The 14,227-nt window shown below is 44.9% G+C and overlaps 1 protein-coding gene across 4 annotated transcripts in view; it reads left to right on the top strand.

The window, feature by feature from the left end:
* Positions 1–14,227, top strand: part of SDSL (serine dehydratase like) — a 147,234-nt gene that overhangs the window by 95,752 nt on the left and 37,255 nt on the right. For 3 of the 4 annotated variants that reach the window (XM_082268704.1, XM_082268701.1, XM_082268703.1), the window contains exon 2: positions 5,956–6,132. In XM_082268704.1, coding sequence (XP_082124830.1) covers positions 5,974–6,132 — 159 coding nt within the window. In that variant the 5' untranslated portion in view covers positions 5,956–5,973. Of the gene's footprint in view, positions 1–1,687; positions 1,925–5,955; positions 6,133–14,227 lie in introns of those variants that run through there. The other variant, XM_082268702.1, reaches the window with a different exon arrangement.

Here is a 14,227-nt window from a genome sequence, read left to right on the forward strand (position 1 = left end):
TTCTGTTGTCTCTGGTTAGAGACCTCCTCAGCCCCAAAAGACCACCAGAAGGCAGGGCCGTTTGAAGGAATTTGGGGGCCCCAAGCAAAATGGATATGGAGGCCCTCCTGACCCCCCGCACACACGCAAAGCCTACAGTGACAGATCGGTCAGTGTCAGCTAGTCAGTTAGTGTACCCCCCAGCCAGTGTCAACTAGAGTCAGATTGCCCACCATACTATTACATTCCCACTATACATTGCTGATCATCGCCATTACTAGTATAAAAAGAAAAAAAAATGTCATTATATATAATCAGATGCTATAACTTTCATGCAAAATAAAGTCCAGTATCTATATCAGATGCTATAACTTTCACGCAAATTAAATAATATACACGTTTTGGGATTTTTTGTTTTTAGCAAAGACATGCAGCAGGATACATTTTAGCCTAAATTCATGAAGAAATTACATTTTTTTTTATTTTTATGGGACATGTTTTTAAATAAAACATATGTCTTTTTTAAAAATTTCTGTTTAAATAAAACCCAGTGGTGATCAAATACCACCAAAAAAAAGCTCTATTTATGTGAAAATAATAGTAAAAATTTCATTTGCATACAGTGTTGCATGACCATTGCAATTGCCAGTTAAAGTAACACAGTGCCAAATAGCAAACAATGCTCTGGTCATGAAGGGGGGTAAAATATTCCGGAGGTCAAGTGGTTGATAAAATTATGTTTTTAGGTTTATTACCGATTTAATATCCCATTCATTTATTATGTTGCCACCTGTCTTTTTACCACCAAACTCAAATCCTTATTTTGAGGAAGACATGCTGGTATCTTTAAGTTGGATACACACTATACAATTTTCTTCCTTTAGATTTACCAAAACCATATAATATGAGGTCAAACCTAAACACTTTCAATTTGTATGCAATCAGGCAGGCCCTTGCACTACATAGTTGAAGGTAAATCTAACAACAAAGTTGTATAGTGTGTATCCAGCCTTAAGCCTCGTACACACGCAACGAATTTCCGCCGACCGGTCGTCCGTCTTTTGTCCAGAGTGCTTGTCTGTTGGTTGGAATGTGCTCTAGACTGCACACTAATTTTCCTGTACGACAGAATTCTATTTTAGAAGTGATGTCATGTGTTGGATTGCTTTCTATGTGTTCTTTCGTCTCTGAGCATGCCTAGTCTTGCTCATAAGATTTTTCCCCGTCTAAATCTCTACTAATGATACGAAAATCGGACGTGTGTTGACGGAGGACAAACATTTTAATGCCTGCACATCAGGATTTTTTCAGTCGGAGTCAGCTGTCGAAAGCACCATATTAACAAGCCGAAAATCGCCAGATCGGTCCTCGGACGAAATTTCCCGGCCAAATTTCTTATCGTGTGTACGGGGCTTTAGTCCTGGAGAACACAGTGCACATCCATCCATGAATGAGCCCTCCCTTTACCCATTTCCTATCATTAGAGGAATTAGCTCTCAGCTGATGTTAATGGACATTTGCTGCATGTATTGCTGTAGACAGGCCAAATGCATACAGACTAATATTATTATCACTGGTGATTTTATTTCTGATCGAAGTCCTCCTTTAATGGTGCTCAGTAAGCTGTAGAATTATATAAAGCAGATGTATTTGGCTTATTTAAAACAAATATAACTGGTTGCATACATCTATTTTATGTTATATAAACCTTGTCTGTAGTAAAGGGAAAATGTGATCATGATCTTGCTGAAAAGCACTAGTATCCCAATGTGATTTCCTGGGAAGATAGAGTTACACTGATCTCCAGGTCTCTTGAACCTCCTCCTTCAATCAGGCACTCCCTGCAGGACCTTGATCTCAGCAAGAAACCAATGTTCTGTTTTATCACACATTCTTACACATTCAGAGCGTGGATCTTAAGGCTACGACATAAAACTCATAAAAGGTAAGGGTTATTGGTGGACAGCGTTCTAAAGCCTATTCATGTTACAGAGACAGGGGCTGATTTACTAAAGGCAATGGACTGTTCACTTTGCAAGGGGAGTTGCACTTTGCCAGGAAATTTTCTTTAGAGCTTAATGAATGCAGTTACTTCCATCATCCAATTACGTGCAAGCAAACCTGCGACATTTTTCCTGGCACATGAGTGAGAATTTTTCTCAAAACGAAATGTCACCACGTTCACTAAACCCGTTATAGTCTATTTGCCTTTAGGTTTACCAATAGGGTTAAATAGGAAACAAAAGACACGTGTGCATACTAAAATGCATAGATGTGTATTTTTAATCTGAAGTTAAATTCTATTTTAGTGGCAAAAGATGTATGCCATATCACAAAGTGGTCAATTGCTGCTGTAATTAACAGATATACACATATCTTTCTATCTACTTACTCCTTTTCATCATACTTCCATTGCAGAGCAAAGCCTAAATAATATATAAAGCATTTAGATAACCTTGAAAAAAATGTCCAATGAAGCCAAGCCATGGTGCCATTCTGTTTCAGTGTACAGAAAAGAATTTATGAGTGTGGCACGTTAAGCTATTCTGTGTCATTACGCCTGAGTTAAATATGGAAGGATGTGTTTCACCTAATATGTAATACACATTAATCAACCCAGTCTTTGATTTTATTACTTATTTATCATCTACAGTCTCCATTTCTAAAGTGTGCCAAGCTCCTGGCTTCACATTTAAAAGATTGCTTATTGCTAGCACATTTCAATGCAGGATTAATCTATCTTTTGGTTTCTCTTGTGATTCCTAAAGTCTTAAACTTATTTAAAATGCTTACAGGTGATTTAAAGTGTACCAGTCTTTCAACACTATTCATAAATCGATAGAGCATATGACAGTATGACAAAATCACATCATTATTTTGAGTGAAATATATCTATTTCTTTTCATTAAAAAAGGAAACCCCCAAATGTCCTCATTTAAAGCCTAACATGGTCTTTGCCAGGCAGGTGCACTGCGGTTGTTCTATGTCATTAGAGACTACAGAGAACTTATTGTTTTCATTAAGGCCCCTTTCACATGGGTGGTGCGCCTGATGGATTCCGTTTCGCTCAGCGGGGATCGATCCGCCGATCCCCGCTGAGCAGGCGGATGACAGCCATGTCTCCGTTTACTTTGCAGAGACACAGCTGTCAGATCCCCGCTCTCCTCTACGGGAGATCGGATGAGAATGGGCAGGCGGTCCATTCTCATCCGATCTCCCCATAGAGGACAGCAGGGATCTGACAGCTTTGTGTGTGCACACACAGAGCGGAGATGGAGCTGTCATCCGTCTGCTCAGTGGGGATCGGCGGATCGATCCCCCGCTGAGCAGAACGGACCTCTTCGGACGGCACACCATGTGAGAGGACCCTAACACACACTGATAGAAATGTTTTTGACTGCTTTCAGATGTAAGTTTAAAATAATTTAAAGTGGTTGTAAAGCCTTAGGGTTCTTTTTTTTTTTACCCTAACGCTGCAAGTGTCCCCCCCCCCCATACTTACCTGAGCCCAATCTCGATCTAGTGATGTGCACAAGAGCAGCGGCTCTCCAGACTCTGTCCCTCCTCACTGCACAGATTGATAGCAGCCATTGGCTCCTGTTGCTGTAACGAGGGAGTGTGAGGTGGAGCTGAGCTGCCCTGTCTGTGTCAATGGACGCAGACAAGGCAGATTGTGAGTGAGCCCATACGAGAGCCCCCATAGGAAGCAACTTTCTATGGGGGCACTCACCGAAGAGGAGGAGCTAGGAGAGCCAGTGGGAAACCCCAGAAGATGAGGAACAGGGCTGTTCTGGGCAATAACATTGCACAGAGTAGGTAAGCATGATATGTTTGTTATCTATACTAGAACTATATTTCCCTTTACATTTCTATTTTAATTTTAGGAATGTATGCGTAAACCCCAATCATGACCTTCTGTTATTTGATCCCTTTTGGTCTGTTAACTATTGAAAGCATTTTGGGATATCTGTTCGATCAGTGTATAAAATACCTGTTGATTCTGCCAGAAATCCAGTCTGGCCTTGTGCCCTGTGCACAATCTAATGTCAAACAATGATATCAGTGAGTTAGAACAAGAGACTATCTCACCCTATGTGATATGGTGTAGTAGAGTTTAAAGTTTTTTTTTTTTTACCCCCAAATGGGTTAAAAGTAAGTGGTATCATAAAAAAATAGTAAAAACGACTGGCTGGCGGTCAGCTAACAAGCTGCACGTCCTCTCTGCAGAGTGGCGAGCGGAGCTTCCGGATTGTGTTCCACCTGGCGTGACGTTGTTACGCTATGCGTTCCAATCCTACGTGTTTCGTCACTTCCTGTGACGTCTTCAGAGATCATCTGCAGATCACGTGCAGCTTGTTAGCTGACCGCCGGCCAGTCGTTTTTACTATTTGTTTTATGATACCACTTGCTTTTAACCCATTTGGGGATAATAACTTTAAACTCTACTACAACATCTGGAGCTTTTCCTTTTCCCACATATATTTGACTTACACCTCGGCGTGAGGAGGAGCTCTACACCAATCCACAGGAGATTTAAAGGGGAACCCATCCCGGCCTGGGGGGCCAACTAAGCATGAGTGGTCCTAATGCCATATGGTAGATAGTATTCATTGAATCTGGTAAGTCATTTAATTTACCCACACCATGGTGAAAAAAGCCGATGTCACAAGAATTTATGGATATCCACTTTTGAGCACCTGCACCTTGAATCTACTGGATAAGCACATTTGCACAAGGACTTTTATTATTTGAATTATTTGAACTGTTTTGGCACAGCAGTCACATATTTGGACTCAATTGTTTTACATTGTATACTTATCACGTGCACTTTCATTAATTTATCAATATTTAGTGATTATTTTGTATTGCGATTTAATTTTTTAATTATTTATGCAATTAGGTCACTTACTGCATCTATATATTGGTCATTTATAAGAATTTGATATATACTTGAACCACTATTGTTTACACGCTAGGGGTATATTCAGCAAGCGCTGTAGCTGGCCTTACTATTAAGGCTATCATTATGTCCCACTGTTGTTGACAGTGGGGGGAATACAACTTCAAAGGCAAGATAAAAGCAAGCAAAAGGAGTTTGGAGACCAGTGCTCTAGAAGCGTGAAATCATTGTAGTAGACACTGCTATTTCAGTGATCTCCACTAGCTTCCGGGTTCCACAACAAGTGGCTGCCCTGCTGCATTATGATTACAGGAATGTCATGGGTGCCACTCAAAGACCTCTTTGCATTTACTCAATGAATCCAAAGCATTCCCTGACTGGATGAGGTAGAGAGGTAGGGCAGTGATGCCACTATCTCCTCCTCATCCAATCAGAGAACACTTTGCATTTATTGAAAAAAATACCCAAGCATTCTTTGAATGGTGCCCACCTCGAGCAGCAGACCTCATGTGTTCACAATGTATCAGAATATCCACTTGGCACAGGACCTGGGTCCTAGTGTAGATCATTGAAGTAGCAGTAATTTCCAGATTCTCAAAAGATCCCACAAGTATGGTATATGCAAGTTACATTGGTCCAACCTGGACCAATGTAACTAAGTAAAAAATGCTATACCTGGATTTCTTTTCAAACAGCCCTTACCATTCACAGCTACTAGTTGTGCATGCCAGCACACCATACATGAATTAGTGCTTTGTGGTGCAATTCATTTTTAATGGCATTTGAATGCACTAAGTCAACGTCACATGCATTGTAGTACATGACAGTGCACTACTGTGTGTTGGGGATACTGTGTTAGGTACAAATAATGCTTGTCTGTTTATTGTACAAATAATGCTTGTCTGTTTATTGTGCTGTTTTAGAGTGTCAGTAGTTAATTCAGATGAAAGGGCAGGCTCAAAAATTATTATTAACATGCGTGCATAAACACACAGCAATACCCCACCAGCTAAAATAAAATAACATGCTTAATCTGTAGTATGAATGTAAACTAATTGTTCCTCTTCCTATAACAGTAAATAGGGCCACTAATCATGGATTCCCAGGATGAAGTTCCATTTCACATTGTCAGCCCACTGAAGGAAAGCTCTGCATTGTCTAGGAGGGCTGGAACCCGGGTTCTCATAAAACTGGAGAACATACAGCCAATGGGCTCCTTCAAGATACGAGGTATAGGACACTTTTGTCAAAAGGTAAAGTAGCAAGATGTTTTTCATGATCATTTATTATGGTTGTCTGCCTTTTTGGAGAGTTCCTTCTTTAAAAAAAAGTTCAGATTGTGGGAAGACCTCTTTTTTTGGGGGAGCCAATTAAGCCATTCACATATTTGTAGGAAAGCAGTACGTAGCACCTGAAAGACAAATAGGCCACAATCCCATGTGCGTGTTCTGTTTTTTTGCATTTTCTTTGCGTGACAGCATATGGAAGCACATTCACTTGAATGAGCTGCCCTGCACAGTACAAATGTACCAAAGTAACACTTGTACTCATTTCTGGCAGTGATCCTTGCGTGCTTATGCAATGCAACTGCTACCTGCGTTTTTGGGGTGCCATTAAGAATTGATGGCACCACAAGCACAATGGCCATCTTGTCACATTGTTTGTGCATTTCTAGGAATGCACACAGAAACACACATTTCTGTATGCATTCCTGGAAAGTAAAGGTGTGAATGGGGCCTTAAACTTTAACTGCATGTTTTTTAAAAATGTAACTTTTGTACTTGGTCTAGCACCCATTGAAAAAATATGAGTATGATATACAGTTGTATTACCTTTTCTGGAGAAAAGTTGGGTGTCCTGCAATATCGCCTGCAGCCTCCTGGTTCTGAGTACATCCCACTCCCACATCCCATTACTGCTTCCAGGGTTTTTCCAGATTGGAGGGTATTTATAGTAGCTAGTATTATGTTGTTAGGTGAAAGTAGGGAAAAATGTATACGATTAAGGCAATCTTCTGATTCTATAGTAGGGATTGTGGCCCGAGATATGTAAAGGGTTTGATAGTACTTGGTGAACAAATTGTTTAAAGGTTTCGGGTGAGTCAGGAGCAATCCTTCCAATTTCTGGGCATATTAATGCAGGGGCTTTGGTCTCTTGCAAATCATGCAAGGGAGCAGCCAAAATTTTCCCCTTGTTTGAAAATATGTTGGGACTAATGTATTTATTAGGTGGTGGACTGTAGATCTCTATGTACCTTGACATTATGAGATTGGATAAGTGATGTGTCAAATTTGCTTTTGAGTATTCAACATGTTTCTTAGTTTCCCTTCATACTTTACCTATAGTAGATTGATTTTGCCCTTGAATGAATGTCTTAGAAACACACCACAGGAAGTAGTGTTATCATTGGTGGCCCATACTCCAAAAAGTGCAGCAAGGATCTGGGGCTCTATCTTGAGGTCTGATATCCAATATCTTGAGGTCGTGATTAGTTGGAGTTGCAAGGGGGCATGATCCAAGATTCCCTATGCAAGTATTTGTTTGGAATGTACCCTATATAGCAGTGTATTGGATGCATAAAGAAGAGTTATTTTAGACATTGGAGGGGATTTACTAAAACTGAAGCTCACAGAATGTTGTGCAACTGTGCATGGTAACCAATCAGCTTCTAACTTGAGCTTCAATTAAATTGATTCTAAAGTCTATTTTTTTTTTTTGGTTAAAAATAACGAACATGTTGTACTTACCTGCTCTGTGCGGTAGTTTTGCACAGAGCAGGCCAGATCCTCCTCTTCTCGGGTCCCTGGTCGACGCTCCTGGCCCCTCCCTCCAGCCGAGTGCTCCACCAGTAAGGAGCTTTGTATGGGGGCACCCGAGCCAAGCCGTTGCTCTGTGTTCCCACCCCTGTCTCTCCTCATTGGCTCACTGACTTTGATTGACAGCAGTTGGAGCCAATGGCAGCTGCTGCTGTCTCTCAGCCAATCAGGAGGGAGAGTCCCACACACCTGAGTCTCTTGTGCAACATCACTGAATCAAGATGGGGCTCAGATATGTATTAGGGGGGCTGCTGCACACAGAAGGTTTTTTATTTTAATGCATATAATGCATTAGGATACAAAATCCTTCTGCCTTCAGAACCCCTTTAAGCTTTGACAATAAAACCTAAAAGCTGATTGGTTTCTATGCACAGCTGCGGGAGATTCTGTGTGCACTGGTTTTAGTAAATTCCCCCCCCCCCCCTGTTTTATGAGATGCAGAATTTTCTACCACTAGTGTTTTTCCACAGATAGATGTTAGGAAGCTGGCAAGTTTTTGCCCATATTGGGACAGAACCTTTTGGAATTAGATTGTATGCATGTACCAGTTCCCAACAGGCACACAAATATGGGACAAGCACCGAATTCTAAAGAGTGCCAGAGAAGGAAGGGAGGGGGAGTCAAGAGAACACCTCAGAAAAACTGTCTACCTCCAATAGAGGAATTGGTGGTGGTGGGGGAGTTATGATGCAGTGCAGCAGTGTAGGTCCAACATAAGCTATTTAAATAATGTGTCCCCCAAACCAAATAAAGCAGAAGGAAGTACAATACTGGAGAGTTAGTACCTGCATCCTGAAGTATTTTTAGCAATGTAGAAACTTTAATCTTAATTTGGTAGAAAAAAAGCATATTATACTTAACGCCCTGATGACGTTGAATGATCTACAAAGCTTGTGTGTTTCCACTGAAAAGTCCAGGAACAGCAGTTTAGAATTTCCCTGTCTCTAGATGGGCCTGGTTTTGCTGGCATTTGGTGTACACTGTACACTGTGCCTCTAGTACAGACTGTAGGAAAAGCATTGAGGAAGAGTTTCAGCATGTAAAAGTTGTTTTTGCATCAATGCATTTCTGGTTCTTGTCAAGGACCTATCTGGGGAGTCCAATATCAGTTTAAAGATTGACTATTTTAGATGCCAAAGCCATTTGTCAACATATAACGACCAACTTGATAGATTTAGGATTAGGTTAGTCAGAGGCATCCATGCTCTGATCCTTCTATGGGTGGTCATACTGGATAGAGATGAGGTCAGTGTTCCTGCCATTTTATCCAGGGAGGGAGTTTGCCAATGATGCAAACAGGTTTGTTTCCCCCTAGTATTCTTTAGGGTGTCACACCAGAGTGTATGACTATTTAGGATGTGTTTTTAGTGTCTGTAAGGTATGGAGAAGCAGATAAAAGTAGGTTAGGTAGCAAAGCTCCTGGCTTTTGCATCTACTCTCCTCACCATCTTGAACAGGTCCCCTGAAAACGACTGTTTAAATTATTTTGGGTGAATTTGTAAAAGCTGTCTCCAAGGTAAAGTAAATGCTAGACTGGTCCCCTCCATGGTGATCACAGTGTTGGATTTTAGGGGTATGAGGGGGTTTTCCCTCACCCTTGGTTTTTTTTTTCTTTTTCTTTCATAGGTAAGGGGGGGGAGGGGGTATTATAGCAGATATGGTATAACATGTTTTTTCTAGTTGAATACATTTAAGACTAGGAAGATGTTGATAACTGTATCTGTGTTGCCGGAATGTGCTTTTTTTTTTTCTCTCTTGGGTGATATTGTGTAACACATTGTTTGTAACTTCCAGCAACGATAAAATAAAAAAAAGATTTAAATTAAAAAAAAAAAAAAGTAAATGCCACTGAGACAGGTATATGAATGAAATGTCTATTGTAGAAATGTGCAGAACGGAAAAATTTGTTTAGTTTCAGATAAATTCTTTGTTACTTATTTCCTTAAGACGGAGGACCCCACACCGTTTAAAAAAAAGAAATAAAAAATGAATTGCCCCCATTTTTTTGTTTGCATCCAGCTGTTAGTGGGAAAAACCACTGACAGCTGAAGAGTCGTCAGTTGTTGAGGACGCGGCAGCTGGTTTCCTCTGCCCACTCCTTAACAACCAGCTATTTTTCGTACAGAATTTGGATCAGTTGATACATTTTTTTTGACCGATTTGAATTAGAATCATTCTGAAAATTGGTATTCGTTAGTAAACTAATAAACAAAATGTAACTAAATTAGTTACTATTGTTATTCAGAAATTCGGACACATCCGAATCTCTGATTAACCAAAAATTCATCCCAATTTAGAATTGGACCGAAACAAATTTCACATGTCTTGTGTATTATACTATGCATATGTAAGATGCACATACTCCATTTATGAGCATATTACACTTCTATGGGACACAGTATACAAGGTAAACACAAGGAGAAGCAGGCCCGGACTGGGACAAAAAATAGGCCCGGGCATTTTAGGCTGAGCAGCCCATTTTTTTTTTTTTTAAACAAAATGACCAATGATGAACAACTACCAGTTTCTCTGTTTTTTAGTTATATTTAACCTGCACACCCATGCGATCCGATTCTGCAAATCGCACTGTGTTTTGAAAACCGATTGCGGGGTGTCGTTAACCTAACATACACTCCGCAATCTGTTTGCATGGACGGGTTGCTATTTAGATGCAGTCCGCATTTGGTGTGAACCCAGGCTAAGAGATAACAGGTAATTTTAGGGTACATTAAAAATATATTACCCAATTTTTGGGTAAAATATAAAAGATAGGGGATAGGGATGACATCAGTAGTGGTGGTGGTGGGATAGGGATGACATCAGTAGTGGTGGTGGTGGGATAGGGATGACATCAGTAGCAGTGGTGGTAGGGATAAGGATGACATCAGTAGCAGTGGGAATAGGAATGACATCAGTGGCAGTGGTAGTGGGAATTGGGATGACATCAGTGGCAGTGGGGATTGGGATGACATCAGTGGCAGTGGTAGTGGGGATTGGGATGACATCAGTGGCAGTGGTGGTGGGGATAGGGGTGACATCAGTGGTGGTGGGGGATAGGGGTGACATCAGTGGCAGTGGTGGTGGAAATAGGGGTTACATCAGTGGTAGTGAGGATTGGGATATCAGTGGCAGTGGTGGTGGGGATAGGGGTGACATCAGTGGTGGTGGGGGATAGGGGGGACATCCGTGGCAGTGGTGGTGGGGATAGGGGTGACATCCGTGGCAGTGGTGGTGGGGATAGGGGTGACATCCGTGGCAGTGGTGGTGGGGATAGGGGTGACATCCGTGGTGGTGGTGGTGGGGATAGGGGTGACATCCGTGGTGGTGGGGATAGGGGTGACAGCAGTGGCAGTGGTGGTGGGGATAGGGGTTACATCAGTGGCAGTGGTGGTGGGGATAGGGGTGACATCAGTGGTGGTGGGGGATAGGGGTGACATCAGTGGCAGTGGTGGTGGGGATAGAGGTGACATCAGTGGCAGTGGTGGTGGGGATAGGGGTGACATCCGTGGTGGTGGGGATAGGGGTGACAACAGTGGCAGTGGTGGTGGGGATAGGGGTTACATCAGTGGCAGTGGGAATAAGAATGACATCAGTGGTAGTGGGGATTGGGATGACATCAGTGGCAGTGGTGGGGATAGGGGTGACATCAGTGGTGGTGGTGGTGGGGATAGCGATAACATCAGTGGTGGTGTTGAGGATAGGGATGATATCAGTGGGAATGATGAAGATAGGGGTGACATCAGTGGCAGTGGTGGTAAGGATAGGAATAACATCAGTGGCAGTGGTGGTGGGGATAGGAATGACAATGTCTGCCACTGATGTCATCCCTATGCTCATCACCACTGCCACTAATGTCACCCTTATCCCCACCGCTACTGATGTCATCCCTATCCCCCCCATCACCACTGCCTCATGGGAGGGGGGGAGAGATCAGACAGAGGGATGGCGGTGGGAGAGATGGGATCCGGCAGAGGTATGGCGGTGGGAGAGATGGGATCAGGCAGAGGTATGGCGGTGGGAGGGATGGGATCAGGCAGAGGTATGGCGGTGGGAGAGATGGGATCAGGCAGAGGTATGGCGGTGGGAGGGATGGGATCAGGCAGAGGTATGGCAGTGGGAGGGATGGGATCAGGCAGAGGTATGGCGGTGGGAGGGATGGGATCAGGCAGAGGTATGGCGGTGGGAGGGATGGGATCAGGCAGAGGTATGGCGGTGGGAGGGATGGGATCAGGCAGAGGTATGGCATTGGGAGAGATGGGATCAGGCAGAGGTATGGCATTGGAAGAGATGGGATGAGGCAGAGGTATGGCATTGGGAGAGATGGGATGAGGCAGAGGTATGGCGGTGGGAGAGATGGGATCAGGCAGAGGTATGGCGGTGGGAGGGATGGGATCAGGCAGAGGTATGGCATTGGGAGAGATGGGATGAGGCAGAGGTATGGCGGTGGGAGAGATGGGATCAGGCAGAGGTATGGCAGTGGGAGAGATGGGATCAGGCAGAGGTATGGCGGTGGGAGGGATGGGATCAGGCAGAGGTATGGCATTGGAAGAGATGGGATGAGGCAGAGGTATGGCGGTGGGAGAGATGGGATCAGGCAGAGGTATGGCGGTGGGAGAGATGGGATGAGGCAGAGGTATGGCGGTGGGAAAGATGGGATCAGGCAGAGGTATGGCATTGGGAGAGATGGGATGAGGCAGAGGTATGGTGGTGGGAGGGATGGGATGAGGCAGAGGTATGGCGGTGGGAGGGATGGGATCAGGCAGAGGTATGGCAGTGGGAGAGATGGGATCAGGCAGAGGTATGGCGGTGGGAGGGATGGGATCAGGCAGAGGTATGGCATTGGAAGAGATGGGATGAGGCAGAGGTATGGCGGTGGGAGAGATGGGATCAGGCAGAGGTATGGCGGTGGGAGAGATGGGATGAGGCAGAGGTATGGCGGTGGGAGAGATGGGATCAGGCAGAGGTATGGCGGTGGGAGAGATGGGATGAGGCAGAGGTATGGCGGTGGGAGGGATGGGATCAGGCAGAGGTATGGCATTGGGAGAGATAGGATGAGGCAGAGGTATGGCATTGGGAGAGATGGGATGAGGCAGAGGTATGGCATTGGAAGAGATGGGATGAGGCAGAGGTATGGCGGTGGGAGAGATGGGATCAGGCAGAGGTATGGCGGTGGGAGAGATGGGATGAGGCAGAGGTATGGCGGTGGGAAAGATGGGATCAGGCAGAGGTATGGCATTGGGAGAGATGGGATGAGGCAGAGGTATGGCATTGGGAGAGATGGGATGAGGCAGAGGTATGGCATTGGGAGAGATGGGATCAGGCAGAGGTATGGCGGTGGGAGAGATGGGATGAGGCAGAGGTATGGCAGTGGGAGGGATGGGATGAGGCAGAGGTATGGCAGTGGGAGGGATGGGATGAGGCAGAGGTATGGCGGTGGGAGGGATGGGATCAGGCAGAGGTATGGCAGTGGGAGGGATGGGATCAGGCAGAGGTATGGCGGTGGGAGGGATGGGATCAGGCAGAGGTATGGCGGTGGGAGGGATGGGATCAGGCAGAGGTATGGCGGTGGGAGGGATGGGATCAGGCAGAGGTATGGCATTGGGAGGGATGGGATCAGGCAGAGGTATAGCATTGGAAGAGATGGGATGAGGCAGAGGTATGGCATTGGGAGAGATGGGATGAGGCAGAGGTATGGCGGTGGGAGAGATGGGATCAGGCAGAGGTATGGCGGTGGGAGGGATGGGATCAGGCAGAGGTATGGCATTGGGAGAGATGGGATGAGGCAGAGGTATGGCGGTGGGAGAGATGGGATCAGGCAGAGGTATGGCAGTGGGAGAGATGGGATCAGGCAGAGGTATGGCATTGGAAGAGATGGGATCAGGCAGAGGTATGGCGGTGGGAGAGATGGGATCAGGCAGAGGTATGGCGGTGGGAGAGATGGGATGAGGCAGAGGTATGGCGGTGGGAAAGATGGGATCAGGCAGAGGTATGGCATTGGGAGAGATGGGATGAGGCAGAGGTATGGCGGTGGGAGAGATGGGATCAGGCAGAGGTATGGCAGTGGGAGAGATGGGATGAGGCAGAGGTATGGCTCCGGGAAAGATGGGATCAGGCAGAGGTATGGCATTGGGAGAGATGGGATGAGGCAGAGGTATGGCATTGGGAGAGATGGGATGAGGCAGAGGTATGGCATTGGAAGAGATGGGATGAGGCAGAGGTATGGCGGTGGGAGAGATGGGATCAGGCAGAGGTATGGCGGTGGGAGAGATGGGATGAGGCAGAGGTATGGCGGTGGGAAAGATGGGATCAGGCAGAGGTATGGCATTGGGAGAGATGGGATGAGGCAGAGGTATGGCATTGGGAGAGATGGGATGAGGCAGAGGTATGGCATTGGAAGAGATGGGATGAGGCAGAGGTATGGCGGTGGGAGAGATGGGATCAGGCAGAGGTATGGCGGTGGGAGAGATGGGATGAGGCAGAGGTATGGCGGTGGGAAAGATGGGATCAGGCAGAGGTATGGCATTGGGAGAGA

This window comes from Pelophylax lessonae, assembly GCF_965119305.1.
Source record: "Pelophylax lessonae genome assembly, chromosome: 1".
In the NCBI taxonomy this organism is placed as follows: Eukaryota; Metazoa; Chordata; class Amphibia; order Anura; family Ranidae; genus Pelophylax; species Pelophylax lessonae.